This window comes from Morchella importuna, assembly GCF_003444635.1.
Source record: "Morchella importuna strain M04M26 chromosome Unknown Morimp01GS022, whole genome shotgun sequence".
Lineage (NCBI taxonomy): Eukaryota > Fungi > Ascomycota > Pezizomycetes > Pezizales > Morchellaceae > Morchella > Morchella importuna.
The window spans coordinates 278,432-304,698 of NW_025763419.1; the positions used below are offsets into that span (position 1 = coordinate 278,432).

The window sequence follows — 26,267 nt, forward strand, 5'->3', positions numbered from 1 at the left end:
ACGGTTATACATGGTGGTTGTAGGGTTAACTGAGGAAAAAACCACAGCAAAGACCTCCCGCCCTCTAAAGGTGTTACTATATAGCATCTACCGGGCTGTTTTTTTCTCTCTTTCTCTTCTCTCGCTTCTAATCCTGATTTACTGCTTTGCGGGATCCGGGCGGAAACGACGAGAGCTCGTTCGAGCCTGAGTCGAACCTTTTCGATCAGTCGCGGTCAGAAGAAGGCGATGCCGCGCGCGCGAGGAAGCGAGGAAGCGAGAATGTGGGCGTCTGTGGTCCAAGTACGCCCATGTATGCAGCTTTGTGATGGTTAACGATATAACCCGTCTCTTGTTGGGTTCAGCAGCTGTACCTTGTGGTTTCTCGTGTACTGGTAGCTTATATATAAATACATGTAGTTAGTGCGGTAGAGAAAGAAAAGTGTGCAATTCGTGTTGATAGTTAGAACGAGTGATAATCCATGATCAAACCCAATCCAATTCGAGGTCGAATTAATGGTCGACGTGATTGTGCTATGAGTTGAGAACGCTTTCTGGGCCTAGTGTTACAAACTTAGAAACCGGACTTTTTACCGCGGGAACGGGTTAACCCAATGTAGAAACCATTCTGGCTTCGAGCCACCCTACCATTGAAGCTACTACATGTAGTAGCTTAAAAACAAGAGCCGACCCGTCCACACACCACACAGTCAAAAGCACCAAAGAAATCATAGTCAGCATAGGGGTGGTTGAATGGTCTAGCGGTATAGGGGTCTTGCCCTATACAAAAAGCTACGATCGTTCGACCCCCCCTCCGGACGTAGAGTAGGAGATGTAGCAGCAATAGGCTGTGAACTCTTTTGCTGGCGGGACAGAATATATTTTCTTTTCCCTTTTGATTTTGAAAGATTCTTCTTGAGGGGGGTTAAGACGAAGTTTTTTCTTCTTCCTGCTGCGCCTTTACTATTTACTTGCTTGGTTGGCTACAAATAAACAAGTGAATTAATGGCCCAGTGTACTTGTACGGATATGGGCCAGTATGTATACTTATGTGTGTAATCACATGTACATACTGTGGTAGTGCACGTGGAAGCTCGAGGACAGCTGCGAATAGGGAGCTCCCCTAGTGGTACAAGTTAGTAGGCAATCTACTTTCTCGACTACAGATTAGGCACATGTAGGATACGTATCTTTTTTTTTTTTTACATCAGAAGGGTAGAAGAAAAATATTTTGACCCGCCAGCAAAAGAGTTCACAGCCTATTGCTGCTACATCTCCTACTCTACGTCCGGAGGGGGGTCGAACGATCGTAGCTTTTTGTATAGGGCAAGACCCCTATACCTCTAGACCATTCAACCACCCCTATGATGGCTATGGTTTCGTTGGTGCTTTTGGCTGTGTGTTGGAAAGTCGGCTCTCACTTTACGCTAGCTTGTCAATGTTGCATGGAAGTGGCTCTGAGATGGGGTGGCTCCCACACTGGTCCCGCACCCGTCCCGTACATTGTACGTAGCAGCGAGCCTACCCCTGCACCAACGTTAGGTGGTGTACCTGCTGGAAATCTTTTGGTTATGAGTTCTCTCTACACAACTTCGGCCAGGCCTTTTTCAAAAGGTTAGTAACCTGCATGTACCTGTAGCTGCCCCCAACACCAGGAACGAGAGCACAAAAACACAGCCCCGCAGCATTAATTTTCCCTGCCTAGCCAAGCTAGAACACCTAGTCGAGAAACTGCCCCCCCCCCCCCCCCCCTACGCCCCCTCCGGTCCGCGAGTGATTTACTATGATGAATGATAAAAATTAAGTTTACATGTTAAAGTGATTAATTTTAAAGCATTAATGAGGCATATAAACTTAGGTGAAGCGCCTTAAGCTCCGGAAATCTTTGATCTTTACTGCATACGTACAACTTGAAGTATCCATCCAAAAGTCCGTTCCATAAATGCTGCGGCATACAGTACTTGCAAAGTATTGCAGCTCACGCTCTGAGGTAGAGCGAATCAAGATGGTTTGCACGGTTTCTCCATAGTCGCAATCGGAGGCTTTAAGCAGGGCGAGAGGCCGGGGAGGGGAGTGGAGGGCTTGCAATACATCTTTGGAGAATTGATACGTGAGCTGTGGATCAGAGACATGAGATTCGATTGCCTACGGAGTGCCCGGAATAGAAGCAGTTTATGCAGTCTATACTATATACATGTACGTACCTACATGTACTTGTAGTTATGGGATTGTTGCATGTTGTCATTATGATAGGTGGCTACTAGTGACAACTCTCTTAAGCTTCTCAGATCATCAATACATGTCTTATTTGCTACACTTACACACATTTTCCTGCATACGTACAAGATTTGATTTTCTTTGATCTTCTTGAGAGAATAAGTACTTAACCGTTTATGAGACCTCTTTCAAGCAAGGTATTGGTGCCTACATATTAGTTCGACTGATATACATAATTAACGGATTATGCTGACTATGACTAAGGAAGATCTCAGTAGCTGTCCGAGAGCTCGGTTGAGTGCTATCCTTCCTATGTACTCGGGCTCTACATATTTGCTACCCTTTTGTTTCGTTCCTCTCTCTTCTTAAGTTCGGCGTTCTATACTCGCCCAGCCTGTTTATTCTTACCTCCCTTAGACACTGAAGCAAAGCGGTTGTCGCCCACCGGATCTCGTCCAGCACCAACGGTCTGTTGCAGATCTCTACAATCCCTGTCACCACCGATCCCAAAACAAACAAAAGTTCCTTGGCGCTACCTACAACAACGCGACATCTCACTTCCCTCACCCACGAACCCTCGAGACAAGACAACAAAGAGGACCACCACCAGCACCACAATCAACATCACCACCAACCACCACAACCCCAAGCAGCGGGGCCACCAATTGACATTACAGAAAACCCCACACCCCCTAACACGCCCCCCCCCCCCCCCCAAACTCCCCAGAAACACCTCGACCATCCATCTCGAGACCCCCAGATCTCGAGAACCCACCACAATGTCCGGCATGAACATCTACAGCAAACGCCTCAACTCCTTCCGCCCCAAGCGGCGGCCCTCTTCAGCCTCCACCAACAAGCCCCCACCCATAAAATGGCCGCACGACCGTCCCGCCGCCAAGACGCTCGCCGCCGCCGGCCTCTACTACAACCCGTCCGAGGACCACCCGGACAACGTGACCTGCTACCTGTGCGCCAAGGACCTTGACGGCTGGGAGTCCGACGACGACCCGAGCGCCGAGCACGTCAAGCACTGCCCCGACTGTGGGTGGGCGCGGGTTTCCGTGACGTTGAAGGCGGAGGACCCGCGGGGCGCGCGCATGGTGCGCGCGAGGGCCGACACCTTTGGGGATTGGTGGCCGCATGAGGGGAAGCCGGGGTGGGCGCCGTCGGTGCAGAGGGTGCGTTTGTTCTTTTTGTTCGTGGTTGGGGGAGCTCGGGGCGTTGACTGACGGGTGTATCTATAGATGGCGGAGGCGGGTTGGCATTATTCACCTACTAAGGATTCGGACGATTTCGCGAGTTGTGCGTATTGCGAGCTGTCGCTGGATGGATGGGAGCCGACGGACGATCCAATGGAGGAGCATAGGCGGCGCTCGCCAGAGTGTGCGTTTTTCACTTGGACGCCCCCCAGACAGCCCACGAGGAAGACGTCGAGAGCTTCGATGCAGTCGGTGATGGCCAATTCAGACGACGAGCCAATCCCGAAACCCAAGAAGGTGCCTCGCACAAAGAAGTCCAAGAAGGCAGAGCCAGAGCCCGACAACGTATTCGAAGATGCCCCCCGCGGCCGGAAACGAACCAGCACCGCAGCTCAGCAGGGCCCTGTCGTCCTGTATGACGGGACTATCTCCACCGAAGAAGAAGTCGAACACGAACAACAGCAACCCGCACAGAAAAAACGTGCTACCCGCGCCTCTCTGGCAGCACAGCAGCTATCCCGCGACGCAAATATGAACGCCGACAGCGACAATGAATCCATCGCCTCAGTCGCCTCAAGGGTCGGGGGCAAATCAAAAGCAAAACCCAAGAAGCCCGCCGCACGCCGCAACTCGAGGGTCCGCGGTAACTCTGTTGCCCGTAAAACTAAAGCTCAGTCCGCCATTCCTTCGGATGACGAGCTTGATCGCGCACTCGCCCTGGACCTTGAGCGCCCACTTACGGACGAAGAGGAGGGGTTCAAGGACTTTAAGAAGCCATTTATCAGGCCTATGAAACGCATCACCCGCTCCCGCGCCTCCCTGGCCGTTGAGGAGAAGATGCGTAATGCGCCGCCCGATTCCATCCTCAACTCCACCGTAAAGAGAGGGCGAAGCAGGACGCCGGCTATTGCAGACGTGGAAAGAAGTCCAACGAAGAGTCCTTCAAAGAAGTTTTTCCGTGAGAGTTCGCAGGATTTCTCGATCCCTGTAAGGGTGCCGAAACATCTAGCTGTGGAGGATGACTTACTGGAAAGTCCGGAGAGGAGGAATTTGGAAGATGACTTTGCGGGCGACACTATCAAGGTCGCTGCTAGGGATATCACAGATACAGAGATGGCGATGGAAATCGAAGTTAAGCCCAAGAAAGCACCGGCCAAGAAAGCGGCGCGAGGGCGGAAGAAGAAGGACGCGGTGGAAACTGTAACTGCCACTGAAGACGAACCAGAGGCGCCAAAGCCCAAGAGAGGCAAAGCGGCCAAGAAGGCGGCTACAAGGGAAAGGGAAAGCAATATCACTGTCGACTCGGTTCAAGAGAAGATTGAACTCCAGCTCCACCAAGAGCAGGAAGAACGACCACAGAAAGGGAGAAAGAGGCTTGTTAGGGGAACAAGGCCAAAGCGAGAAAGCGTAATCTCAATCGCCAGCACCGTAGAGCCGGAGCCAGAACCGGCGCAGAGCTTTATGGACGTTGACCACCACGAAGAGGAGCCCGCTGAGGCTTCAGATGCGGGCAGCGTAATCCGCCACGATGTCGCTGACGCTTTATACCCCACACTCGCACCATCGCCCGAGCCGCAAGAAGCAGAAGTAGAAGCAGAAGTCGAAATGGAAGAAGCAGAACCCACCCCCAAGCCTACCAAAAAGACCGCAAACCCAAGGACCAAGCGCTCCACCCGCAGCAGCGCAGTCTCCACAGCTTCAACAACAATCTCATCCATCGCGGGTTCGCACCTTAACTCAGACTCCGACCACACGCCTCGCCCGAAGGGCCGCAAGCCCACAAAGAAACAGCAAGCAAGAATGCGCAAGACCAAAGACGACGCCCTCAAGAAGGGCAGCGAGAGCTTTTTCAATAGTGCCCAGAACGAAGAGATGAAAGGCCGCAAAGGCAGGCGGACCAGGAGCAGCATGACAGCTGCAGAAGCAGAGGAAGAAGACAGCGTACGGGACACCACCACAAAGGGCGGTAGCAGCAGCTCGCCGGCGTTTGTAACGCCGGGCGACGACATACACATGGCCGAAGCCGCGCACGCAACCGAAGAAGAGCCAACAGTCTCCGACAACCACAACGACGGCGACCTCTCCGCCACCGACATAGACCCACACTCCACCGCCTCTTCCCCCGCTCCGGAAACCGAAACATCCACCGAGCGCCCGCTCTCCCCGCGTGCCCCGGCACCAACACGCATGCCGCTCTCGCCCGTGCGGCGCGGCATGAACATCCCGCTCACCACTGCCGCCACGACGCCCAAAGCGCACTCCAAGGTCAGCACCGCGCTACACAGCCGGAAGCCGTGGGTTGCGGTCGACCTCGATACGGTGTTTGCGCACGGCAGCGAGGAGTCGGATGAGGGCGCGGGCGTCCTGACGGCGCGCGAGAGGGAGATGACGGTGGCCGAGTGGGTGAAATGGAATGCGGCGCAGGCGGAGGGGCGGATGAAGGGGGAGGGTGAGAGGATTGTGGCGCTGTTTGAGGCGTGTGGGAGGAGGGCGAGGGAGGCGATTGAGGCCATTGAGACGGTGGATTAGTGTGCAGAGGAGGTGGAAGGTGGGGAGGGGTGTAATTAGTAATTTTGTTTTTACTATTTTTTTTTAGTGCTTTTTTTTACTACGTTTTTTACTGCTCTTTTTTCTCCCTTTTTCTTCCCGGCTGTGGCTATGGTTGTGGTTATAGTTATAGTTGATGGTACATGGCGCGCCGATATCAGTGGGAGGTTGGTTATGTTATTAGATGCCATGCATGAATGGCCTGTTTATGGGCGAATTGTAGCCCCTGTCCCCTTCTGTTTTTCCGCCTGTAGCATATCGTAGTCTAGTCTTGCAAGCGAAAAATGAATAACTATTAGAAAGCACAATATTGCGAAACATGTGGTATTCTGAGAACGGTGGTGTTCTGCTTAACTTGAACGATACAATACAAGGCAGCGTCTTTAATACCGTGACCGCTGTGGTGGATATCGTATCTAACCCTGAATGGTTTTATCGAGCGCCAATACAGCGAGTGAGTCACGATGCATCACTCGTATATTATAGCACCTAAGGGTCCGCACTTCTTGGCAACTGGGTCTGGACTAGATTATCAGCATGGAAAATGACGGCAAGTGATTCCATGGCCCAAAAAATGGAAATCGCTTTCAAGTCTAATTTTTCAACGCTACAGTTCCGAAATACAGTTATCACCCCCCGCTTTCTCCGCTAACTTTTTATAATACACCAATACACCAACACCCCCCCTCCACACACACAACTAAACTCAAAGCCACCCAACCTTTCACCAGCCCGACCCTTTCTAACTGTAAAACGAGAAACTTGTCCGGCAAAGCGGGCACGAACTCGAGTTACTGGTCCTGAACCACTTGAGCAGACACGAAGAGTGGAACTTATTCTTGCACGTTGAGCACGCCTTGTTCGGCAGCGACCTGTCGGGCGTCACAGCCAGGATACTGTAACAGATAGCGCACTCAGCAATGCCTTGGAAGAGCAGAGAGACGTTTTTGCGGAAGAGGGTTAGTCCGTCGATGATGGATGCGCTCTTTAAGGAGAACATAGAACGTCAGCTTAGATCTTCAGAAGCGGGGGGGGGGCTAGTGTTCTTCCTACCTGGAAGTTGATGACAGCCTGCGAAGCCAGCTGCATCTTCTTGAACTGCTGTTCGCTCAAGCCAACTCTCTTAACCCCCTCCACTTCCACCTGTCGTAGTGGGAACGTAGAGGGCAGTCTGACCATCATCTCCATTGTCTGGTCATCGATCGGATAGACGGCCAGGATCTCCTTCGACGTTCCGCGCGAGATCTTGACCTGCATGCCTTCTTCTTCACCAGGCGCAGGGGCGGGCTGCTCGGCTATCCATGCGCGTATTGCTGCAAACTCTTTATCGATGATGAGTGGGGACATGTACTTTTCTGTGAAGGATTCCACCGAGAGCACCTTCTGCCGCACTTTGCAGTCGATCCACCATGATTTCGAGAGCGAGGGTGTGAAGCGAAGTGAGAGGTAGTATAGGTGGATTAGAAGCCATTGGGTGTCCTTTAAGGGGGACTCTTCCAGGTCGGGCGTGTATGACTCGATATCGAATTTGGAGGCGTCGATTGAGCGCCCCTTTGAGTGGCCAAGAAAGTCAAAGGCGAAGTCAAGCAATCCGGTAAGATAGCCGCCTTCTTTGAGGTTATCCACGTAGGCGGATCGGACTTTGAATGACTATTGTTCCTCGATCAGCAATTTGACGGCAGGGAAATCAAGGGGCTTTAATATATAGCTTACAGAATTCTCAAAATGATCAAATATCAGTATCCAGGTCAATAGATACCCTCTTAGTGTCAATGGCATCGCCCTTTCAAAATCCCAGTCCTCTACTTGATCCATTGTCGGTGGCTCCATAATCAAGCTCAATAACTCCATTGGAAGCTGAAGTGTGAAGTTATCCTCTTTTGACAAGGCGGCTTCGATGGAGACGTGTTCCTGCTGTGATGGAATATATCTATGCAACAGCTCAAATGCAGCCTCTTGAACTGGTCTTGATTTTACGTTCAAAAGTGGATAAATGTCAGTAGGATCTCCGATATATTTAAGATCCATTGACCTTGTCTGTCGGGACAAAAGAGCGTTGGATAAATTCCGGGGTTGATGTTGATCATCTGCATGTCTTGAGTTTCCTAATGTCTCCCTTAGGATAGGGTAAAGATCGGTTGTTTCCCAGGCTTCCTCAATGTCATCGTTTGCAAACCGAATTGACTTCAGGGTCTGGAATAGCTTCAGTGATGCGAAGATCAAGGGTATACAACCCTCTACCACAATAGGATTAGATATGCCCATGCCGACAAATTCACACAACGGCTGCCAATGCTCGCCATACAGCTCCTTAACTGTAGGCAGAACACTTGCAAAGGTTTTTATAGCTTCTGTGAGGACCTCTGTGTTAATTTCTGTCTCGGACTCTTCTTTTTCACTGAACCAGGAAAGAAGGTGTTTGATGAGTAGGATTGTGCGTTGCGGTGGAAGCGGAGCAACGTCTTCACCAGGTTTGGGGAGAACTGCATTCAAGAATACCAGCTTGCGAAGACCTTCCTCTTCACATTTGGATTTGGGGACGCCCATCAGATCACTTGCAAGCTCATTCCGTAGCCTATCGGCATCTTTACTATGCTCCAACAACTCGGAAAGTCCTGTGAGTATTGCAGTAATCCGAAACACATCAGTGCCTCTTCTTACATCACACAGTTTCAACCAAGTTTGTGTTTGCTCCAATGTGACTTTATGATGATCTGCGAGGCCTCCAATTACCCCGGTTAAAGCCCTTGCCGAGTAAAAGGCTGACGTGCTCGCGGGCTGCTCCATGGAGCCCTCCATGAGGCGCTCAATTACCAATGATAGATATCCCGCCGGATCATCCTGTTCAAAACAACTTGCAATGAAATGTTGGATATCAGAAACAAACTCTAGAGCCTCCTGTTCAACTTCTGGCAAGTTTCCGGTCCAGAGATAATTGGCTCCAGCAATGGCGACATTATCCTTGGCCAACTCCAAGGTCAACGCAAGGTAGTAAAACAGCGTTGTCCGTGAATCATCCGAGATCTGAGAGAACACATCGCCCTGACTTCTGTTGAACGAGCCCATCGCTTTGAGAAACTCGATTATAAATATTCCCATCCTCATTGCAGCCGAAACACCTTGTCGGTCCCGAACAATGGGAGTGGAGGCTGGGGCCTTTTGCTTGTCAGCAAAGAAAATTGCTCCACCGATCGGGTTTGTAATAGCCAACGACATCTTCATCGCGCCCACCAAAAACGAGCCCAGCTCACGTTTCCAGAGCTCTGGTGTAAACAGCAGCTTTTCTACAAGCGTCACCTTTTCGTCCGCTGGAGCTCGATCTATTAAGGCCTTTGCCTTATCCGCAAGGGCATGCAGTGAAAGCTCTACATCTCTAGGTTCCCTGACACTCTTCGAAATGATGTCCACCACACTACCCACAACCTCCGCTTGGTCCTTCGTATTGCTAGCTGCGAGCCCTGCTTCAATAACTTTGTAGATACTTTTCGCCGCATCTGAAACCTCGCTCTCAGGTGATTCTATGAGTACTAGCAATCGGTATAACATATCTGCACCATCCTTCGATGTTGCAAAGTTCACCAATACTTGTGGGTTCTGTTTGGCAACAGTTGCAAGATGCTTGCACACAGATGATGAGTTCCGTCCCTCCTGCAGCGACAATCCATCACTAAGCATCACAAGCATTTCCATAATCTTACCCTCCGACAATACCGATGAGCCGAATGATGATTTCATCATCTCCCATCCTGCAGCTTCATCAGTTTCTAAACTAGCTTCTAATTTCCGGTTCACATAATGTTCTAGTTCTGCCACTGGTGGAACTCTGTTTTGTAGTGAAGTTGGGGTTGATTGTAAGAGTTGGATTATACGGGCTTCCTTGGTTTCTTTCGAAAGAGTGGAAAGAAGAATGGAACGGATTGATTTCTTCCAGGCTGTTTCGAAGGGGGCGAAATCGGGCGTGTGTGTACCATATGCTATGAGGGCTGACAGGATATGTGGCAATGATGGTGAAAGGAGGAGATCTGGAAGACTTTCGGTAAAGAAGACGGTCGTTGCCTAGTGATATTAGTATTATTCTTCCCTGTCTGTGTAGCCACTTGAACAAACCTGCTGCGCTGTTTGAATGCTTAAAATACTAGAGCCAAAATTCGAAAGCATCTGCTCTAGTAAAGACATATCACTTGACCTGCCTGTTTCTTTGTCAGTTTCCTCTTGTGGGACTAGAAAGATCAAAATACACACCCTTTTCGCTCACCACCGCCGAAATACACTGCAACAAAACGTCGACATTACTAGCTTTTACGATCTCAGCCACTTGATTCTCCTCCTTAGTCTTTTTGAGAATCTCTGCGCTCAAATCTACCCATTTTTGACCCATGCCATCGGTATCTCCTTTGGCGATGCGCTCAAGTAGCAAATTTTCCACCTTATTCCATACACCTTCTCTCATAAGATGTACAATTCGCTCGTCATGCACACCAGCCATTGCTACTCCACTAGCGCATATACTCGCCGCATAATATTGAATCTTCATCCTCTCTGCTTCGTCCGTATTTCCAAGCATATAGTTATAGTATATGGGCCACATCGACTCCTCAATGATTTTAGCAGCCTCATCTGCATCCCCTCCCTCTAAAGCGAGGATATGGTAGATAACACTAAAGTAGGCTCCCCAAGCTGATATCAAATGAGTCCTTGGTTCCGGCCCATTGCAGATACCATCCACAAATCCCACCAATAGCTCCCGAATACCATCAAGTGATTTCGGAAGAATTTCTCGTGGTATTACAGAAATCAAGTCCACGAGTTTTCTCCAATACTCCTGACCCGCAGACTGGGATCCAGTTTTTACAAACTTTATCAGCATTCCAATTGGAGTCCGCTTCTTTGACGGTTTTAAGACTGCCCATGAAGTAGGGAGTGAGGACGTTAATGATATAAGGGCATCTAGATAATCAATTACGGAGCCAATTTGACTTTTGGCAAGAGATTTTGTAATGATTGCCTCTGAAACGATGGGAAGGGTTTCTGGAGAGGAAATGATTGAGGGGATGAAAGTTAGTGTGAGTGTGAGAAATCTGTATAATGCCTTTCGAAGGTAAGGGTCCGAATGGTAGGAGAATGACCATAGATAAGGTTCAGAAATGACTGCAGAATATGAGTCGTGCTGTTTTTTCAATTCGGCTTCCGGCAGGGTTGCTATATTCCTGTTAGCTATGATCATGGATCACTAGTACAACGGGAAAGAGCTTACAAATGAGGTGACCAAGAGCTAAAACACTCGTCGCGATAACTCTCGCAAATTTGTTCTGCGCATCATCTGGTGACACCTGCCTCTCATCGCTCAAAGTGTCAACAGTCTCATGTAGAACCACGTTCGTGCAGTATTTCACAATATCTGCCTGATACGCCTTCCACACCTTCGCAATCTTTTCCTCGGATGAAAATACAAGCTTCAGCGCATCATTTGCAGCTTTTGATGTAGCCCGATCATTATCGTACAACCCGGCAAGCCAAACTCCAATCACTCGAGGCATATATTCCGCGATTCTTTTCCCAGCACGCTGTGAAATAAGACCGTGAACAGTGTGTGAGAGGGCCCGTACTCGTCGAGAAGTATCGGTCGAAAGTCGGGGGTATAGTAAGACCTATAAGTAACAGGACAGAACAATTCAGCACTATTTTCATGAATCAAAATATATATACGCACCCAGGCTGCGATAATAGCGTCCTCAATATCTGTCACCGCTTGTAGATCTTCCAGGGCTTTCGCCTTCGTCGTATCATCTTTTTTTGACAAATTCTTAAATAATACCACAACGCTTGAATCGCTGATTCCTTTAAGGTCTGGTGGCGGTGTGACATAGGACAGTTGCGATGCTGAGGCCGATGAGAATGTTGATGCTGTGTCGAATCCACCGAACCCACCGAATCCCCCCACCCCCGAAGATGTGGAAGGTGTGAATGCTTTGCTGCTGCGGGCGGACTGTTTTTTGCTCATTTTGCGTATACTTAATTAGAGTAATGTAGCGCTTTTCGGGTGGTAATATACAGGACCAAAGTGATCGGGGTCCTTTTTGTTTCTATGCGAGACTCCTCCGTTTGCGTGAGAAATGACGCACCGTCCAGCGTATTCATAGGAGTTGTTGTAACTACATTAAGGCCTGCCCTACAGGGTATTTGCCCTGCTACATATGAGCCTCATCCCCGCAGCACCGCTTATATAATAAACAGCATGTGAATCATACTATGGAAAGGCTGATGATACATGTATTTTCTATTTACTTAAAACAGAACTCTGAATATTTGCGCCAAGACTAGAGGGATTGGCATTTACACTCATTTGCCCTCATCAGGGATTGCGTGCCAAGTCCCAAAACGAAAATAATAGGAAGTCATGTGTCTTTTGTGCCTTTTGAACATGCTGTCTGAATCTTAGAACCCTAACCCTGTATCTGGTACAGCGGTGGGTAATAAGTGATCAGACAGAACGCCACCAAAATACGCGTTTTCAGGCAAAATTGTGGCTAGGCCGTCCGATGACTTGATACCCACCGCTGTACAACATGTACATCATCTTTACAAGGTGTCCTCTGACTCCTTTCAGCCCACATGTCTGGAACATCACGTTGTCATGAACCACGAACCACAGTGTCCACATCCTGATGAGGCGGGAGGCTGACTGCAGATGGCACTAGCAGGTAGCTCCTGGTATCTTCAGGCACAAATTTGACATGCTTTCCTTCGGGCTTGCAATAATATCATTCATTAGTCATGATAGCAAAGGTCCACAGCGTAATAGATATGACCTGGATCAACAAGGGTCAAGAAAATTTTCATGTAATGCATCAGATCAAGATTGATAAACTGCTCGATTGCATTTTGCATTCCGAATTCATCAACGCGGTATCAAGAACTGAAGCTAGGTGAACAAATTTCGATGAAAAGACAACACATAAGACAGTAGACAACACCACCCAAACCGAATAAGGAAGCATACTGATAACTGAATCCGAAAAAAGTAGTTACAACATTCGCAGATAAGAGCAAAACTAAGAAAAGAAATGATACGCAGTAAATATAGCGAAAGCATTAACTTCATGACCACCCCGACTCTCTGTTGGTTCTTACACTGAAACGTAATAGCATAAATTGGTTAAAAAGAAACACAAAATGAAGCCCCTTATACCGTATTTTTTTTGTTAACACCCTATCCCAATCCCAGCATTATTCCTCTCTCTCCAGTATTTACTGCCTCGATGGATTAAGACAAATAAATCTGATGACCTAGCCGAACGTTCTCCTAGACCTAAGCAAGGATAGGCTGCTCCGGTCTGTATTCGTCTTGTACTTTGGTATTGAATCCATTGGCGCCGTTGGCGCCATTGAGATCGTTGTGACCGTTGACGCCATTAAGGCCGTTATGACCGTTGGCAGCCGGATCATGTACAGGGACAGAAGGGAATTCCTTCTTATCGGCAGTTGAGGTTGTTGAGGGTTTAGATGTAGCAGCGGGAGACGAGCCACGAACGTTTTGGGCATATCCTTGAGCTTTTTGCGAAAGGTCGACAGCAGTAGAGCGAGCGCGGGCAGCAGCTTCTCCGGCGTATTTTACGGTAAGTTCGCGCCCAGTATTGAGCTGTTCATTAACTAGTTCATTTCCTTGGCGGATCTTCTCGTCGATAAATTCCTGGTTTTGAAGGTAGATCAAAGGGGCAGTGAATGCAGTGATGGTGGCTAGTGCAAAGAAAATTAGCTTGATTAAACTTAAGAAGAGCCAGGCAATCCTTACCAGTGAGCAATAGGGACCAGAATGGCATGTATTTAATAAGAAAGTATGCTGCGAATGTTGTCACAAATGCCTATAAACATTTTATCAGCAAACAATATTTTCCAAAGTAGATAATAAAAAAATGTTATACTCACGACAATTGTAGCAAAGATATTCTCTACAAAAATAACCCTTTGGAATTCAACAACGAAAAAGTTCAACAAGTCGTGGGCTTCGTTAAAGAGCTTTTCGATCGATTCTCTAGGGATAGTGTGGTATCGTCTAGGACGCATTGAAGATACAAGACCCTTGGCGCCAAAAGGCTTACCAGCTACTTCAAGAAGGGCAGCAGCTGTATTCGTCCCAAAGGTTAGTTTGATACTTAACTGAAACACAGAAATCATATCCCTGCAGCGGAATAAGCCCAAATGTGGAAGAGACAAAGCTTACAGGCAAAGAGCAGATAAGCTCCTTTGAAAACCCAGCGGAGCACATTAATGAACCGGAATGCAGTAATCATAGAGATGACTGAGAAGAAGAAGAAACCAGTGGCACGCGGATATTTCCACTTGTTAAAGGTCAGCTACAAATCATCTGTTGGGAGAGATAAGAACAGGATAGTGGTACGAACTGTAAAAAGATCAAAAAAGAAACTATGATAATGTGTCAAAGGTTGGTCTCCTTCATAATCATTCTCGACTGACGCTGAATTCGCAAGTCCTTGAAAGTCGGCCTTTGTCTTCTGGATAACGGTATTGGTTCCTGTAACATGTTAATACGAGATATGTCAAGAAATGAAAGAATCGAGAACTGTAGATAAAAAAGTATGATCAGTAAAAGTTAAAACCAGCGGGAAACCATTTGGATTAGTGGGGAAACATACCTAACCGTTCAAGACTTGTTGAGGAGCTGTCTCTTCTGATGATGAAGGCGAGGAGTAAGTTGGTGACTCCATTGTTCAGATGGTTTGAAACTACGGTTTGATTGGATCAGAAAGGTAAAAGAGCAGGTATAACAAAGTTGCAATGGTGACTGAAATCCTCAGATATAGTGAATTGTGATGAAGGTGTAAGTGTGAAGAGAAGGAGATGGGAAGGGAGGAAGGGTAGCTATGGTTTTTTTGAATCCCGAGGGCTTCCTCCGTGTCGTGTGCGCCTGCAGGGGAGCCACCAGATAAAAAGTCTCGCATCCCTCCCATTACGTCGTGGCTGGAGCCTGTTATCAGCGGCAAAGCGTTCCTCCGCAGAACTGAACCTGTGGCACAGTCACTCAGCCGGACGGCCCGGGCACTCCAAGGAACAGAGCAAGCCTATGCGCATACGTCAGACTATCGCATGTGAATGTGATGGGCTGGAACGTGTTGCAACCAGTCACGAACAGATCCAAGGCCAGAACGCTGATCCCCGTCTTCAAAATGGCACATTTGCATGCTGCGGCATCTCTCCTGCGACAAACTGTTAAATTCCTTGCTCTGCTCATGCGGGAAGGTCATTGGAATTTCAAGGATAGAAGACGAGCTTGTTACAACATCCCACTAGCCACAATAGCCGTCACCGTGAAGTCATTTCACGGATCACGCCACATGGATAACAAACCGCGAAAATCAATTTTTTGTTTCACGACTTTGTCAACTTATGGGTGCAGTCCGCATCTGTAAAGAAGTCTCATAATTTACACGCTGATTGCTATTCTGGTTGGCTACACGATTGTGTTTACAACATTGAACATGGGCGGATGTCGGGCGAGGAACTCAAAACGTACAACTGATAGGCCTCATCGCCGTCGACGTTAATTTACATGGAACTTTCTGGAAACAAGCCCCCTGGGCACCCTGGGCACCCTGATAATGGTGCAAAAAATAGAACATTATCGTAATTGCATTGAACAAGACTCATTGTACCAAAACAGAAAGCAAGGAAACAATCAAAACACTACGAAATCAACTGCTGACTAGCCCTAAATGTGTTCAGTTCTTCCTCCGTCAACTCTCTCAGCCTATTCGTGCTTGCAGCATTTCCGGTAATGGTGCCTTTAGCGATCTCAATACCCCGTGAAATAGCGGTTCCTTTCTGAATCGCATACGTCGCTGTCTTCGCGTGGACCTTGATAACAGCCAAACGAGGGTCATCAGGGCCTCCGTTGTGAACCCCGTCGCCAAGATCTCCAACCCAAGCTTTGAGGGTAGGGGTATAGTACCTAATAAGAGTTATTAGTTAAGCTCTAGTATAGTTACCAGTTTTGAACTTACTGCTTCACTTTCTCTTTGTGGTTGTCAATATCCGCGATTCCGCTAATGGAAGCCCATTCACCCTAAATAAAAACACCCACTCATCAGCTTTTACTCTCTTTTAAAGGATAACTAATTCAATGCCGTACTGTTGAACTCTTGATAAACCCTAAGTTTACGTGAGGATCAGTTGCCAATTCGTCAGTCTTCCCGCTCTCGGTGTTTGTGTGGAATAGGAAATCGATTCCATCCTCCTGCAGTTAATTGTTTCAGTTAGCATCCGTTTTCGCACAATGAAGAAGAGCCCCCAATCACAACTCGATCCATGATTAGCCCTTAAATGCAAGGAATGGATCATACCCTCGCAGCCACTGCCATACACCTACTAACCAAATACCCTGAATCCCTCTGTCGAGTCGTCATCAATCCAAACTTCAATCCCTCTACAAACTCCACCAAATCCTGCACCTTGTCCTTCAGCGGGCACTCATTATCCAAGTTCTTCTCCTTATAAGGATCTGAGTGTTTTGTCCCGGTCTGCGTGTACGTCCCGCCAGTGTTGTTCGGGTGTGCGCTCGACATTTTCAATGATGTGTGATAATATCTTGGTTTAACAAGAAATTCTGGATGTGAAGTTACTATTCTTCTGCTGATATTGCCGTGAACTTTTGTGGTTGCTCGAATAACGATCCGGGGTAAACTAAGAGGCGGAATCGAAGCCATATATACGCCGGTTGGTAACAATTCAATTCAGGATTTCTTTGACGAGAGGATCAAGTTGGATCGACGGTGCATGGCATACCCTTATTGCATGCCATAATCAACCGATTTGTGGGGGATCTACCGCCTTACAATTCGTCAACATTCCATCATGGAGTGTGCCCCGTTATCCATACATACGACTCTGGACTTTATCCTCAGGGTTAGGTTATGACGTGATTCGGTGCATGTCTTGGCTATGACGGCAATGATTCAGAGCCTCAGATGCCTGGCACTTGGTCAATGATCGACTATAAAGCCCGGTAACCCTGGGGTATTTTTACTGTGATCGCTCGATAAGTAGATCTTAGAATACTGATTAAACCCGGTAGATATCTGTCCGGGGATCGATGAAACATCGGCGAGTGATATCCTATGATTGGTACAACTGAAACTTGACAGGGAAAACCACTTGCAATCTCTGGCGATCATTAACTAGGGCGAAGGCCTCGTGCTCAGTGCTCACTAGGTACAAGAATATCAGAGGTCAATATCGTGATTGGTTCCTGATTGTCTCACTTCCACAGCGCTGTTTCTAATGATCGACTATATTTCCCCAAAATATGAACTCAAAGAACCCACCTTGGGTTGGAAAAAACATTATTCTTACGAGACTGGCTTTAGACATAGAATAAAAAATTTGGCGGTCTGTATGTTTCAAGACCCAATTGGTAGTCACGCCTTTCGGCCAATCAGAGGAAAGCATGACCCGTGAGATAGGGTAGGTGGCCGCGACCGGTGGTCACATTGCACGGTGGTTGAACATAACCCAGTATCAAGAGTAGATATCTAGAAAACTCTCATTACACTGCAGCAGGGGTATTACCAAACCCTGCAGCGTTGGCGTTCAAAGACATCTTCTGGTTGGTCCGATCTGTATTGATGTGCAACGATCGAACTTCCTGGAGAAAATACCTACAGCTACATAGCTAGCAATCTTTTGAAAAGATATACTCTATATCACCGCTTAAGAGTAATGGTTTTTGTATCTGCCCATACATTTTATGCTACCTGTATTTAATTTAGTCTTCCAATGTAGTTTTAGATTGTCTTTCTGAGCGAGAGGAGATATTTTGGTAATTATGTCGTTTCGAACGGCTGAAAGCTGAGGTTCATTAGCCTCGTGGAGACACGATGCGATATAGATTTGTGGAATGATACTCTGGAAATCATTTTGCGTGTCATTTGACCTTGGCATTAGTACATGCATGTGTGGAAAGGCCTCTCTACAAGTGACATAACTAAATGTTTCGCAACATAGCAAACCGTCACCTAGGAGGATTCGATCCCTTATACGTCGAGTAGAATACGTGTACTCTATTTGGGTCGAATACTCATCTACCCACTAAATGTATTCCGGGGATGTCCAGTCAAAAGGTATTGATCATACCATTAATAGATATTGAGCTCGTATTTTCTCTCAGGTCACACAAGACGTTGATAGAGATTGGGGCGTCATTTACGCCACCATCTGCCGACGAATTAAACAACTTACGAGAAAACCTTGATAGGCAGTGAACACCTAAACACTATTTTGGGAACAAACGTCAACACCAATCAAGCCACATCTACTTTAGTGATGGGAAACCAGCTGTCAGTCAGGCCCTATATAAAATCCCCATTGATCGGCTCTCCCTTGAAAAAAGATTCTGCACGAGGTCGATATATATCAGTATCTCTATTCTTGATTATCATTATTTCTACCTGCAAGAAAATATATAATCAACCATGTTAAGTCCCATCACCTTTGTCACCCACGTCCTCCTTCTCGGTATCTGTACCGCATACACCCCCGAGCTAATCAGCTACGCCGATGCCGTCGCCAGCAACACGGCTATCTTTCCCCCAACTCTACTCTTACTTTCCCATCCATTCGCCGAGATTGCGCCCCCAACCGCCGGCGACGTCAACCTCACCTTCGGCAGGGAGAAAACCCCACCAGCTGCTTCTTCCGCCGAGCTTGCCCGCGGCCGGATATATGATACCGCTGCAGTCCCTAATATTGAGGGTGAGCTGGAGTGTATAACCAGGGGTGAAGATATAACCTTTTACTTGTGGTCGGTGATCAAGATTCTGCAAGAGAGCGGGGATAAGTGGTGCTGTCAGACCCGTGATGATGGGAAGAGCTTTGCGACATATGCAAGGGCTACTGTGGGCCTGGAGGGGATGCACGGTATGTGCGCCAGGTGCTATGATGTGGGATTTGCGGCGGACGAGATAATGAAGAGGTGCGGTAAAGTGGAGGGAGGGGGGTTTGAGTTTTTGGGTAATGACACAAAGGTGCTTGTTTATCATTCGAGGCTTAGGGATTTAAGCTAGATGTGAACTATTTTTAAGTATGGACTGCTTCTCTGTTGTTGAGTACATGTATTTATAACGCCTTATGCATTCCTTTTCTTATGTCTTGTTTATGACGGTTTTTAGAGTAGATAGACACATCTTACTCCAATCAAAGGCTATTATTGTCCTTTCATTTACTACCTTGGCTTTATCCTTTTGATTCTTAGACTTCCCCAAGGACAATTTGAGGCATTGTTGGCCCAAATAGCGCGCGGAATGTTCGCACCCAAATTCTTGACATACTTTCACTACACTCGTATCTCGCTATAAGGATTTTGTCTATTATAATATCCTACTACAATTATATCAAAAAGGTTTATATATGGACAGATCACTGCTATAGCTAGTGACACCAAGTGTCATTGAGGCTAGAACGGCTTGGCATTAAGTTTTGATGCATTCTGATCATTTCCCTAGATGCCTTTTCTCAATGCCACTCCTCCCCCAATTTAATTAACACCGCTCCTCATGTCGAGAGAATAACTAATAAAAAGCGGTAATTAATATTACATGAAAACAAAACAAAAACATCCTACCCGAGAACCAGGTCCGGCGGTTGCTCCTACCTGTACTCCTGGTTTCAACCCAGGGCCCTTTGGTGGCCAGGGATCAAATACTCGGTGTCTAATCTACAATGACATCGAGTAGCCTACAGTTAGGCTACTCGTCCATATTCTCCATTATCCAAAAATGGTACCCGAGGAGCCCACGTCAGGAATAACCAGGCACCTGGATAAACAAGCTTTTAATTTTCATAATCCTTTAAGCTGCTTAAAGCACTTAAATGCTGCCAACATGCATATGCATATATGAGACACGGTAACATCAGACGAACTTTACATGCACATAAGCCACATAATACTTGGCAAAGTGGTAGCTTTAATAGTCTAAGGAATAGGACCGACTCTCCATCTGGCCTGATATATCTCAACTAGAATCGTTCTTTCAACTCAACTTCCATCGTTCTATAGTGGGCAGCTGGCACCAACAATAGATGATACCCTAGAGGACAAAGTACTGGATAACTCATCCCCGGAGGCAGGATACTGTTTTCATCTCCGAAGTGGGATATGATATCCTCCTGTAGAGAGATGCCCAATCCTCTCAGATAGGATGTGATATCTTAACTATTGGGTACTACCCGTCGATTTGCTGGATAAGTTATCCTTTTTTACCGGAATATGATAAGATATCCCCAGTTAAGGAGCGATATTTCATGGGGGTGGGGATGTTCTGACTGGTAGGGGATACCTTACCCTTCGTAGGGGATATCATCAAGAACCTAGATTTAAAAAATATACAGGGGAATCGAACTTAGGCATTGGCGATTGGATCTAGCAGATGTTACCAACTATGATAGTGGTTTAGATACAAAACTAGTACAAATTGCCAATATCAACCTTAGTTTTAAAACTCCGAGTCGACAGCCAAAAAAAAAAAACCGAATTTGCCAGTGTCTAAGTCCAAAATTGCTAGGGATGCGAAATACTACAAGCAGGAGAACTCTTTATTCTATGTGAAAATCCGTATCTTTATCAGAGGATATTAGATTATATCCACATGAAAGGATATATATATATACACGGGAAAAGATAAGCTATCCCCGAATACAGTATCCTATAGTAAAGATACTATATCCCTTTGTGGGGATAGTTTATCCAAATAAGAGCGAAATCTCCTATTTTAGCTACTTGATGCTTGGGGATCCCAAAACACCCAAATGACTCAAACTTATATCCCGACCCCCGGGATGTGCTATCCCGATTCCTAACAAAGTTGGTACCATAGGGGATATCCTTGCCTGGACCTTGTCAGAAATATGCACCCCACATTTATGCGTGCGCTAGGATAATAAATGGGCTACATGTAATAAAGCATGTCATAGGCCGATATGTCAGTCATCAGTTATCACTCGTCTTTATCCAGCCCTGAATGCCCTCCCATGCCACTTACTGTTACTATTACTACATGTACTAGCCTATTGATTGTATGCCCCCACACCACTTACATATTTGAATAGCTTCGATACCGGTTCCTCCCCCCTGTGTGGATGCCTTACTAGCAGCAACGTATCAATGAGATTACCTGTGTTCTCTCGTGAAAGTGCATGATGTAGTCACCTAAAACATCTCATTGCTACATGTTGTTGACGGTGACCCCGCCGGCCTTAGCCAGCCCTGTGTAGAGCTAAACCCTAGTTCCCGGTATAGAAGTTTCCAGAACCCGTTTTTAGGAGTACGTTTACCAGGCTCATCCACGCAAACGAAACCGATCCACAATCACCCATAACAACATTGGCCGACCTCACCAAACGTCACGTCGAACGGCTGCTCCTGTAACCTCCAATCCACAGCAAGGACACATATATCCTGTGCCCCTTCCGCCCCACCCGATCTCCGCTGAGAGGGAAAAAAAGTCCCAGGTACAGGGAAGACCGCTATATAACGTTAACCCCTGCGTTGTATCAATTTCCTCGGAGCCGGGGTGAAAATTTTCGGGGCCGTCTTTCGGTCTCTTTACTTGTATAGGAGCCTTTATTCACAAGTTAAATCACAACTTACAATTTCACTTGTAATACCGATGCTCGCTTCCGGCCCGCCCGCGTTGGCTCGATCACTAGCCTATCTTCTTTCGCTACAGTGCCTACAACAAAGTTTTTTTTTTTTTTTTTTTTTTTTTTTAAATCATATGAATTGTTTCTAGGTACAATAACTGCATGCAGGCATAGCCTATGGCATAAAAACCCATGCCTACAACAAAGTTTATGTACCAGCATCACATAACACTCACAACCAAAAAACAAACTTCACATCACAAAAGAACAAGCATAGCCAGCATATGTACGGAATCCGAATCAGACTCAACCTCAAATTTTTCAATTCCCCTCTTCTCCCGCCTTCACCCTCACCACCAAGTTTCCAACCTGTACCAACCACCCGCCAAGCAATTCCAATATTTCCAGCATAATTAGCCATGTCAAAAAAAGAGCTCAATCGAGAATCTCTCGCAAAAAACACGCACATACAAATAGAGAGATAGAAAGAAAATAAGGTACCAAGCTTAAGCTTTACAAATAGAATCGAAGGGTTAATGTAAAAAAGCACATTGTTCACAGGTGAACCGCGTTTTGGAAAGAAAAAAAAAGGGGGGGGGGGGGGGGGCAAACAGATAAGGTAAAAAAAAACTGTCTCGAACTAGGTTTCAAACAATAATAGTCGGTCACAAAATATATAACGCACCAGGAGATATAACGGAGGTTCAAGAAAATGGACATAACATAGCAAGGGGAATCAATAAAATTCCACCCAAAATAAGAATAGAGAAGGGGGGGAATGAAAGACCACCCTTCGCAACAATCGCATTGCATTCATAAAGAGAGGCACGCCGCTCAAACAAAAAAAGAACCCCCACAACTCCAATACGAGATTTACTCTTCACGGCAAGAAATAAAGATAAATTTATCACTTTTACATGGCGTGGAAAGTAACCTGCTCAGAGCTGGCACGTGGCTGCTCAGAACTGGCACGTGGTTCTTCGGTGCTAGCACGTGGTTGTACGGTGTTCGCAGGTTCCTCAACAACGTCCACGATACTGGCTCTCTGTTCATTGGCCAAGGGGCTTGATTTGACCGGCGCAAATTTAGGAGAAGGTGCTTCCCCAGAGCTCACGGAGCTCACAGGGCTCGCGGGAGGGCTTGCAGAGTTCATAGGGCTCACAGGACTGACGGGGCTCTGTGGCCTAGAGTTGCTAGGGCTGGCCGGGCGATCTTCTGGTGCCACGGAGATTGTGATTTGGGGTGGAGGGCCAACCCTCAATATCGCAGGAGGAGCTATAGGCGAAGATGGGGTGGTGATTATCGGTGTACTGGGGGTTGATTCGACTTTGGGCGCAGACTCGCCAGCAGGGCGATACTGGGGTTTCACGTAGCCCATACCTGTAGACTGGGGTCGCTGTACCGGGGATTGGGGTGTCTTCAACGTAGGGGATATGGCGTTAAAGCCACGTGCAGCAGAACCAGGGCCTGGCGATTGAGTGCGCGATACAGGGCTACCAGCGGGGGAATAGGCGCGGATGGGCCCATTTCTAGCGGGACTCTGTGGACGACCATTAGGACCAGGTGCATAACCGTGTTGAGTAGATATCTGAGGACCCTGAGGACGCGGCTTGACAGGGCGCTGGGAAAGACAAGTACGCGGGCAAACACCTTGCTGGGAACGATCAAGGCGGGTACAGAGCGCCCAGCCATCGTCATACTCGTGCAAAAGACGTACAAGGGCACCAGCGCGAAGTTCAAGTTCATCAGCCATAGAAGGCTTAAACTCCATTTGAACACGGTGAACGGGATTTGGTCCAATTCCGCCATTGGCCGCAACAAATGCAGAAGTAGACGCATCTGTGAAGGTAGAGCCCGATGGAGAAACAACGGATGGGGCGATGATGACAGGGGCAGCGGCAGGAGCGATTTCTGGTTTGACGAGGTTGAGAGCTGCTGGCGGTGCCTTGCGGGAAGCGGCCGAAGCAGTAGAGCCAGTGGCCGAAGTATTGGCCTGTTTGGTAGCGGCGGCAGCGGCAGCAGAAGCAGCACTGGCAGTAGCAGCAGTTGCTACAGTTGCAGTTGCTGCACTGGCTGCAGACGTAGTGTTAGCAGCAGAAGTTGTTGCAGCTGGGGTTGTCATCAAATTTGGAAGGAATTCGGTGACTGGACGAAGGGAAACCCTCGGTGCTCTGTCGTAGCTCGTAGCAGGGGGGTTGTCGTTTGGTTTTTCGTCGTACGAAATCCCATGAGATCCTCCGGCTCCAGCAGCCCCACGTTTCTCATCCTCAGTCTTTCCATAAGCTGCAGCCGCCTTCTTTTGCGACCTCCTGCGGAAAGCAAAAATTGCAAATGCGCCCACCACCAAAAGAATTGCAACAGCGCCAGCAATCAGCCCAGCAGTCGCAGTAGTCCCTAATCCGCCCGATGTTGGTACGGCGCTGCTGGTCGAGGAGGCGGGGGTTATAGTACTGGTAGCAGACTCGAGAGCAACTGTAGAAGACACGCTGCTACTGGAAGAGGCACGGGTGCTGAAGGTTGTCTGAGCCGAAGTTATAGGGTTCTCTGTAGTGCTTGCGTCTACAATTCTCAGTCCATGGATCATTCAACACCGAAGGAATTAGCGACTCACCATCCTCCACAGTTGAAGACGCCGTGGTCTTTGGCTCTTCAGTAGTTGACGAAGCGGCCTCGGTGGTCTCGGATTCTGTCTCAGATTTAGAAGTCTCCTGGGTTGACGTCGCCTTTGCTGTGGTCTTCGGGGTCGAAGTTGTCCTTGGTGTTGTGGCTGCAGCTGTAGTGGTTGTCTTTGCTTGGGGAGTAGTGGCTGTCTTTGCTTGGGCAGTAGTGGTTGTCTTTGCTTGGGTACTGGTAGCGGTTGTCTTTGCTTGGGTACTGGTAGCGGTTGTCGTTGGCGTTGTAGGAGTGGTTGTCTTGACCTGGGTTGAGGAAGAGTCGCTGTCGTCCAAAGTCTGATACCCAATCACTTTCCCAGTCCCAGTTGGCGTTGCAGTTACATAGACAACCTCTACCATTGTCTCAACCTCCCTCTTTGCGTGATCATGAATATGGGCACGGGCATCACGGCCCTGCATGCGCGAACGACGGTTGTGACTATGGCCGTCCATATTTAATAGTAATGAATGTGGTAACTGAGGTTTCCTTTGCCAATTGCACAGAAAGTGAATTCTTGCCAATTGGTTGGGTTAATGAACTGAATTTCTTCCTGAATAGGGAATTGGATAATATCCTAGTACGGAAGCGAAGGAATGGATTTTCGAGACAATTAGGAATAAAAATGAAAGACTAGGTGGGTTTGCCAAAGAAGGAATGAAACGGCAATTAACGCTTGCTGATAAATGAAGGACAGCAAGGCGTACGTTTTTGGTAGCCGTGATAGTAGAGGGAGGGGGAGGGGGGGGGGGGGGGAGAAAAAGAAGAGAAGGGAAGAGAGAGAGTGGAAGAGACGGCGGAGGTAAAGAGGGAAGGAAAGGAACCGAAGAGAGAGAGAAAAAGACAAGGGCCAAATGAAAAAGGGGAGCGAGACAAGACAAGAGATGAGTGCATGTAGCATAAGATGTTGTTGCCAAAGCCTGCAGGCGCCGGGCAACATCCATCAACTGCATTACTGCGGAACAGCAGACATCCAAACAGGCATCATGTCTCCCCAGAGGGAAACCGACCTCTTCCTCTCTAAATTCACAGTATGGCCGCCTTGTCGAAATCACTAGTATCAGGGGTAACCCATAATTTATTGGCCAATTCCCCACCTTCCCCCTACTCCCTCCACCCATGTAAACTTTGGTACCTACATGTACATACAACTCATGAGGTACCCTCCCGCCCAGAGAGTTCTCGTCCTGAGCCGTTGCTTCCATCTTCGGCTAATTCATCAGAAATAAGATGAGAATTCGATGTTCTTCGAACCACGAAAGTAAACGGCCGCGCCTAAAAGGGCCAATCATTCTCCTTTTTCACTGTAGTCCGGAGACTCCGAATTAATGCCATGATCATCAGCGCAGAATGGGGTATATTCCGCAGTTACGGAGGTGAAATTTGTCTTGTATAACACCCTCTTCTTGAAGTTATTAGTCTTTGGTGAGACGGAAGAAACAATGTTGCTTTCCGCCCACCTGTTCATACATATGCGCGCACCTGGCTGGCCATGGACCTCAATAGTTCGTCTTTAACTACCGGGAAGTCCCTATATCCGTGTGCAGCGTATATGCTCCAACACAACACAACAAGAGAGAGAGGCGGACAGGGCGGAGGCTTCTGTAAAACCGTGTATCGGAGCACAGACGCTCATGACAACATATCCGTACCTTGATCCTATGCTAAGGCCCTCGAGCCGACATCATATTCACGGAATCTAAGTACCGACCGACTCGAAAGAAAGCTCGCCCGGTTCTCTCTCTCTCTTCTCGATAACCTCAACCAAGACCTCCCCGCAATTTATCAACAGGGGCATCATGTTTTTTTCCTTATTCTTTCTCTGTCCCCGATCTAGCAAGAGCAGAAGCACGACGATAAGGCACCATTTCGGCTACTCAGGTTAGCTAGTGGTCGCAATTTAAATCCTAGCAATGCAGGAACAAGGACCCTTGTCGTTCGAAGTTTTTTCGTCAACAACTCTCCGTCCGCTTTGGGCAGTGGCGCTACAACGCTAACGCAGGTACACGTTCCTAGTTT

General features: G+C 47.7%; 6 protein-coding genes across 6 annotated transcripts; 2 read left to right on the forward strand and 4 right to left on the reverse strand.

Annotated features, from left to right (window-relative positions):
* Nucleotides 1-2,975: 2,975 nt before the first annotated feature.
* LAJ45_07105 (uncharacterized protein) lies at nt 2,976-5,927 on the forward strand (the record flags this gene model as incomplete). Its single annotated transcript, XM_046116664.1, has 2 exons — nt 2,976-3,377; nt 3,444-5,927. 2 exons carry the CDS (start codon nt 2,976-2,978, stop codon nt 5,925-5,927), a joined length of 2,886 nt encoding a protein of 961 aa, XP_045970066.1.
* Nucleotides 5,928-6,687: 760 nt separating this feature from the next.
* On the reverse strand, nt 6,688-11,946 carry LAJ45_07106 (uncharacterized protein; the record flags this gene model as incomplete). The annotated part of the gene is made up of 7 exons (XM_046116665.1): nt 6,688-6,930; nt 6,999-7,595; nt 7,659-10,001; nt 10,053-10,135; nt 10,188-11,144; nt 11,200-11,593; nt 11,656-11,946. 7 exons carry the CDS (start codon nt 11,944-11,946, stop codon nt 6,688-6,690), a joined length of 4,908 nt encoding a protein of 1,635 aa, XP_045970067.1.
* A 1,308-nt stretch (nt 11,947-13,254) lies between these two features.
* On the reverse strand, nt 13,255-14,671 carry LAJ45_07107 (uncharacterized protein; the record flags this gene model as incomplete). Its single annotated transcript, XM_046116666.1, has 6 exons — nt 13,255-13,682; nt 13,738-13,807; nt 13,872-14,068; nt 14,167-14,284; nt 14,348-14,478; nt 14,605-14,671. 6 exons carry the CDS (start codon nt 14,669-14,671, stop codon nt 13,255-13,257), a joined length of 1,011 nt encoding a protein of 336 aa, XP_045970068.1.
* A 976-nt stretch (nt 14,672-15,647) lies between these two features.
* LAJ45_07108 (uncharacterized protein) lies at nt 15,648-16,525 on the reverse strand (the record flags this gene model as incomplete). Its single annotated transcript, XM_046116667.1, has 4 exons — nt 15,648-15,912; nt 15,965-16,026; nt 16,093-16,197; nt 16,334-16,525. The coding sequence occupies 4 exons, from the start codon at nt 16,523-16,525 to the stop codon at nt 15,648-15,650; spliced, it is 624 nt and encodes a 207-aa protein (XP_045970069.1).
* A 1,905-nt stretch (nt 16,526-18,430) lies between these two features.
* LAJ45_07109 (uncharacterized protein) lies at nt 18,431-19,021 on the forward strand (the record flags this gene model as incomplete). Its single annotated transcript, XM_046116668.1, has 1 exon — nt 18,431-19,021. The coding sequence occupies one exon, from the start codon at nt 18,431-18,433 to the stop codon at nt 19,019-19,021; it is 591 nt and encodes a 196-aa protein (XP_045970070.1).
* A 3,488-nt stretch (nt 19,022-22,509) lies between these two features.
* LAJ45_07110 (uncharacterized protein) lies at nt 22,510-24,703 on the reverse strand (the record flags this gene model as incomplete). The annotated part of the gene is made up of 2 exons (XM_046116669.1): nt 22,510-24,155; nt 24,208-24,703. 2 exons carry the CDS (start codon nt 24,701-24,703, stop codon nt 22,510-22,512), a joined length of 2,142 nt encoding a protein of 713 aa, XP_045970071.1.
* Between the last annotated feature and the right edge of the window lie 1,564 nt (nt 24,704-26,267).